Genomic DNA, 6,925 nt, shown 5'->3' on the forward strand with positions numbered 1-6,925 from the left:
TTACATACTAAACAACATTTGAAAATCTGAAGTACAATTATATATCTGTACACAGGATTTTACACTAAATACCAACCTATCACCCACACAACATACAGATATTAAACTGAATGACAAAAAAGAAAAAAATATTTTATATTAGGTGATTAATTAAAATTAGTAATTCTCTTCATTTCTCTTCGTTTATTTACGTTTATTTTCGTGTATTTACTATTATATAAATCTTGATTAATAAATCAACACATCGTACTAGAGGCGATAATTTGAAAATTCTTTACTTACGTCTTTTTATCAGTGGAACTAATCCGAAAAACGTTTATCTATTAATTTCCCAAATTCAGGTTCAAAATTGCATTTTGAAAAGGCAGTTGCTATCCAGTTAACCCTTTTTTGCGGCCAGATTTAACTTGGCACCCATATACGATAATTAATAGAAAAAAATAGCTTAAATTTGATACATAACTAATAAATATACGTTGTGAACGTATAAATGTTAGACCATAAGCATTTTTTTCACTTTAAAGTTGTCGTTCTTCTTCGCTACAAGTAATAGTTTATAGTGTTCTGTGTACTCCGTGGTCGTACTCGTCACTACTCGATGAGTCGATGATCGATCACACACTCGATTCTGTGCAGTGTTATAAATTATTATTATCTAAAAAAATAATATCAGGGCAAAACAACTAAATGATAAAGTATTGTAATAAGATGGTTTTTTTACTTATTAAGTTGAGCCAAGGAAACATTTCAGTATAGGCAGTATAGAAGAATTACCTAGTTCGGGAATAATAAAATACGTTAAAGTCATATAATAATTATATATGAACTTAATGAAGTAACTAATAAAATGTATTGGACTTTACACACTCATGGTGGACCTCGGAGGGTGAATCACGCAGCAGCCCAGGTTGGTGACAAAATATACTCCTTTGGGGGTTATAGTTCATTTGAAGAATACCGACTCTGGGAGCCAATATCAGTACATGTTTTAGACACAATGGTATACAAATGGACTCCTATAGAATATGGCAACTTGACTGAAGCACCATTCCAGCGGTATGGGCACACTTGTGTCGCATATGGAGACAAGGTAATATTGCCCATATTGACTACAGTTTTTTTATAGAATTAAATCAACAATAAATAAAATAAGCATAAAATAAATCGAAATAAGCATAGTTGAAGATGGAACATATTTATGATAAGTATACTTTATTGTTTCCAGATTTATCTATGGGGTGGACGTAATTATGAAGAACCTTGCGACATAGTCTATTGTTTTGATACTAAGGAACTTACATGGAGCACTCCTCTGGTAACAGGAAGAATACCTAATGGAAAAGATGGTCATTCAGCATGTATTGTCAATAATAAAATGTATATATTTGGAGGATTTGACTACACTACTGATGAATATACAAATGACTTGCACTATTTAAATCTACATTCTATGGAATGGTGTGATGTGTGTGTAAAAGGGAGTCCACCAGTAGGGAGGGATTTTCATACTGCATTAGCATATGGGGATCGACTGTACATTTTTGGAGGCCGATCAGAGTTATATAGGGCACAAAATATTGAACAAGAGTATTACTGTGATCTAGTCTATTATTTTGATACTGTAACAGAAACATGGGTAAAAGTTAAGGCAAGTGGAGTGAAACCAGATGGAAGACGGAGTCATTCAAGTTGTAAGTTACCAGGTCTCCACATCACATATAATTTTTAAAAAGATACCAAAAATCTTTCAAGATTAAAATACCAACCATTCCATGATGAAATAACACAATAAATTGTGTATAAAACTTTGGAATTTTTCAGGGATACATAACGATTATATGTACATTTTTGGTGGGTATAATAACAGACTAAAAGCACATTACAATGACATACATCGATTTTCATTGTTAAGTAATCATTGGGAATTTATTAATGTTTATGGCACACCGCCATGTAAAAGAAGACGGCAGGTGTGTATTCTGTATAATGACAAAGTATACCTATTTGGAGGAACGAGGTAACTATTCAAACATTTTATCTTTAATAACTATAAAATTATTAACTAATCCATATACAGAGGAAACAAGAGATCAAAGAGATTTTGATCTTAATTTTTAGTCCAACAGAACATTTATTAGAAAAAAATGGCGATGAAAGTGAGGATGAGGAACGAGTTTTGGATAAGGATGACCTACATTTGTTAGAATACTTACCATCCCTTAAAGTACTCTGTATAATGTACATAAACAAAAACAAAATGAATACTGCAGACCTTCCAAATGATTTATTGTAAGTTTTTTTTCACTAAATTTCTTCTATATTGTGGCATGGCTTCCATATACTTTTGTTGACATGCATGCATAGAAATCAATCATTGTTCTGGGTTGGAAAGCTGACTTATTTTTAATCGAATAAATTATAAACTGTTATCACAAAACTGGATGTGACATTAAATTTTATATGTATACTAGCAGACTTGGCCAAGCGTTGCTGGGGCTAAGGTTTTTGTTATATGACATAATAGTAAACTATTCAAGGGAAACGGTAGGAGAACTTATGTGAAAGGTAGATAGCTTATGTGAAACTTTGGTACTTTTAACACAACGCCATCTGTTAGAATTGTATCAAATAATAAATATTTGCAATAAAATAATATGGCGGGTATAAATTGAGATGTAAGCTTCATAATCTTATAAGTTAGATCAAACTGTACTCTGTGTGCAAATTTGATTGATATCGGTTCGGTAGTTTAGGAGTCCATCTCGGACAAACAACGTGTCACGTGATTTATATATATTAAAGATTTAGCGTGATATCCTGTCTATGGCTTTAAGCATAAAAATATTCCAACTTCAATATAATTCACTCCTAAATGCATTATAAATGTTATTTTTTACAGAGTTGATATCCAAATAATGACAGAGCCTAACAAAATAAGCAAACCTATTGAAGTACTAACGAATTTGTTAATGTTATAATGGATAATTCAAAGGCAAATTAAGGTAATGTTAATTTGTTTAATTGTTTTATGGAAAAATTAAACCATTTGAGTTTTCATTCCATCATTATTCTCAGCATTTTTTTTTTCAATTAAATTATACAAAAGTTAGAAATTGAGTTAAATTTCATGCTTAAACTAAAACAAGAAAGATTTTGTCGTTAAATTATTTAGATATTAGTTTTGAACTTTCTTTAATATGAGTATTTTGTGTAGTTTCACATCCCTCAGGTCGTTGGGACGAATCACTGCTGTACCGATAGAAATTTCAGCTGAAACATCGACAACGTCAGGCACAGAAGGGTGTAAGAAGATTATCAAGAAACTGATATAATTTCTGTTTTAATTTATACATTAGTATTATGATCTGTCTCTGTGTGAATTTTAATTTTGTATGTAATAAGTATTTGACCGAGATCTTAAATTGATTATAAATCAATGAAGCTCTCTCATACTTTATTTAAAACAAAAAAATATTGTATATCATGAATTTAAGCGTGAATGAATAAAGCATGAATAAATCTTCATAAAACACTAAATCAGTCTGTCTAACGCCCAAACTTAATAACCTATCTCAATCCATTTTTGACCAGCTGAGATAGACATGTTGATCCAAATATTGTAAAAAGTATGCCAATAATCAAGCGACGGATTGTAATAGCCATCTGTCGATAAAAGCTGTCCATGGTAGGATCGGCATCTGTTGATAGACCTTTGTATGAAAATGACAGTTCAACTGTGCCAATATCCTAATTTAATTTTTTTTAATGTCGCCAAAAATGGATTGGGTTTGGTTATTGGGATGCAGCTAGGAGATCGATTGACTGTCACGGTCTGACAATCTGAGATTGTGGATACATTATTGGGTTTCGTCGTTAAACGATAGAGGACTTTACTTGGGGAACGCAATAAGACTGATTTATTTATGTTCTGAAATATTTATTTATAAATCGTTTCTGAAATGTGTATAAATGTCGCAGCCTGTAGCTTTAAGAATGTTACGCAGCTTACAGTCCATTTTTGTGTCCTATCTTTAAATTATCTTACCGTTACCAATTGGAAGATTGTTTTATAGGTATAAAATTTGAATTTTTGCTCTTACGTATATAGGTTAGCGTTAAGTATTTATATTTTCAAAACAACAACATTTAAGTCCATAATTGTCTGAAAAGCAGCCTTATTATTAAGATTTTGAATGCTTATATAACATATAAGTATATGTTTGGTGGACTCAGTTTCTGCACTTAGTCGCTTATAAGGTCCGTTCTGCGTACAGTCCTGGCTAATAAACCTAGCCGAAGAAGGGAGTACAGAGCTGTTCGCATTATTCTTCCCCGTCCACACTGTCGCTGGGTATCTCGCTTATGGGATACTACGGCCGATTGACCGATTGACTATGGACAGCTAATCTACGGCCTCCTGACTTGGGCTCACTTCGCTACTCAACCTCTAGGACTCCTTCATCACCGGTATGGGTGATCGCGCACGGCGCATTTGATGGCCACTGTCCTTCCATTTCGGACGCTGGACAGGTCCACGCCATCTCTGCAATAGTTCGCTTGGTGGTTTTTGTTGCGTTTGTGTGTGTACAATTACATATGGTAGACCAAGAACATGGTCGGCAAACCTCGGGAAAGCGAGTCCACTAAGAGGTCTGAACGACCTGCGCTAGTTTCAACGCCACGCCCCCATCAGAAGTATGTAGTATGGTAGGCCTACGCCTATGCTACCACGCGATGCTAGCATGTCGTGCTGGGAATCGTAGAAGCATAGGCCCAGACCTCACCCCTAAGTATGCTTTAAGTGTTTCTTTTGTAATTAGTAGTAAACGTAAATTGTCTTCTTAATAATTGATAAATGTTTTAGTTATAATAGCAGAAGATAGATGGAGCTTTTGTAATAAGGTAGTATGTAAATAAATACTTCAAACGTTTTGGATGTTATAATAAATCTTATAGTAACGAATATACATTACAGGCATATTGCATATGTCATTTTAAAATTTATCCAGATAATCTAACTGTAAAAAGGTCAGGTTGCCATGTTTCCGGCCGTAATATATGAATATTATTTCTTAATATTAATAAATTATTGGAAAAAGTTGTGTTTCTTTTCCCGACATTAGCGAATGTGCTGGAGATGCAAAGATAAGAGAACTTTGTAAAATTTGAGTTAGTTAATCTGAGAGCAATGAATTCAGCGTGCGACTGTCATCTCTGGGGTCGTAGATTTGAGCACCGGTTGTGTATCACTGGGCTATTTAACATTTGCTTGGACTTGAAGGAAAACATCGTGAAGAAACCGACATGTCTTAGAAAGAAAAAGTTGAGGGTACAACAGGCTGATCGCCTATATCCCTATTGAATTGACAAATGGTCATGGTTCAGATATAAAAATCTGTCGGCCTTAAAATGTTGAAGCGCCACTGAGATATTTATTTATTTAGTTAACCTGAGATTCTAAGAATTCTATTCAATGTCAAGACAGCGTTAAGCGTTGTGTACAAAGAAAAATATTTTTAAAGGATTATTTTTTAGGAATATATTAACATATATTTCGATGAATTACCACAGTCATCAAATAGCTGCAGCAATATAAATATGGAATCTTAACGCAATGCTTAAGTCAAAACACACCATCAAAAAAAAGTAACAAAATTTGACGAAATGTTGTTTTTCATATTCTCTCCGTCATATTATCATGAGTTACCAATTACAAACGTATAAAATTGCATTTTAATATAAGGGTTATCGCAACGTATCTTTTTAGGTAGCGTAAGCCCGAAAAATATGTCATGACATACAGTTTGTATTGTTAAGTTAAACGTTGGAAACATTATATAAGGAAACGTTATAATTTTACGCGAATGAATTTGAATAGGACGTTAGACAGAAAAACTCGATGTCCATCGTTTCACAAGCGTATTTTAAGGCAGCCTTTGCCGCGCATTATCACTTTGAGGAACCAATGTCCACCGATGTAATTCCAAACGAACTATATGCTCTCTAGCGACGCTATCACTTATCATCAGATGAACCTCCTGCCACTGTTTACCATCTGATATATAATAAAATACAGTTATTAAAAATTTAAATATAAGTAAAATTTGGTTTAGTTTCGTCATTATATTTAATTTAAGATTATTTTACGTAGTGTCCATTTTACCAACCTAATTCCGCTATGCTACAAAATAGCGCTGCATTTTCTATTTAGACTCTAGACTATTTCCATTCCTGCTGAAATCGGAAAACTTGATGCTTTCCCGGTATTAAGTATTTCCACGTAGATTAGTTTATTTATTCCACGTAGATTAGTTTAAATTATGTACGGTTCCACCGTAAATAAATTATTGGAAAACTTGTTGAAAACCTTTTTCCATTTTATTTAGAAAATAATTTGGGGCCAGGCCCCCTCTTCTCACGTCTCTTGTCCCAAGGCCTCCAGACCTCTAAATCCGGCATTGAATAGAAGAAACTCGTTCATTAGAGACTTATTCATGTAAAGGTATTTTGAAATAAGTAGACAAAGTAAACACTATGTTGCTAGAAATATAGATTTTATGAGATCTTGGAACAAATCAAATTTATGTTTGTAGTTGCAAGAAGTTTTAAAGTGTATTACTTTGAGGTGTGCCACCAGTAAATACTATTAGGACTTAGCCATATGAAATACATTTAAAGTTTACTGATTGAAATATCATAAGTATATTATGTACAATATAATATCTAAAGTATCGTTATAACAATATAACTGCGAAATAGCAGCCAACTTGCTAATTAGTCGTTTAATTTTCAACCTAGTGTTTTAACTAAATGGCGCCGTTTAACTAGCCGAAACGCACTTCTGAAGGAAAACTCTATCCGACTTAAAGGGATCTTGACCAGTCTATCCACTGACTAGCTCGAAGATCTCATTGGCTAAAGGCCT

General features: G+C 33.4%; 1 protein-coding gene across 2 annotated transcripts; it reads left to right on the plus strand.

Annotated features, from left to right (window-relative positions):
• The first annotated feature begins 570 nt into the window (after positions 1-570).
• On the plus strand, positions 571-5,096 carry LOC110995542 (kelch domain-containing protein 3). Of its 2 annotated transcripts, none has more exons than XM_045632203.1 (6): positions 571-1,090; positions 1,226-1,691; positions 1,822-2,017; positions 2,119-2,289; positions 2,900-3,002; positions 3,230-5,096. In XM_045632203.1, the coding sequence occupies exons 1-5, from the start codon at positions 848-850 to the stop codon at positions 2,976-2,978; spliced, it is 1,155 nt and encodes a 384-aa protein (XP_045488159.1). In that variant the 5' UTR covers positions 571-847; the 3' UTR covers positions 2,979-3,002; positions 3,230-5,096. The 2 variants fall into 2 exon arrangements, with proteins under 2 accessions (XP_045488159.1, XP_022118439.1); XM_022262747.2 differs by having other exon boundaries at positions 572-1,090; positions 3,215-5,096.
• The last annotated feature ends 1,829 nt before the right edge of the window (positions 5,097-6,925 follow it).

This window comes from Pieris rapae, chromosome 18, assembly GCF_905147795.1.
Source record: "Pieris rapae chromosome 18, ilPieRapa1.1, whole genome shotgun sequence".
NCBI lineage: Eukaryota > Metazoa > Arthropoda > Insecta > Lepidoptera > Pieridae > Pieris > Pieris rapae.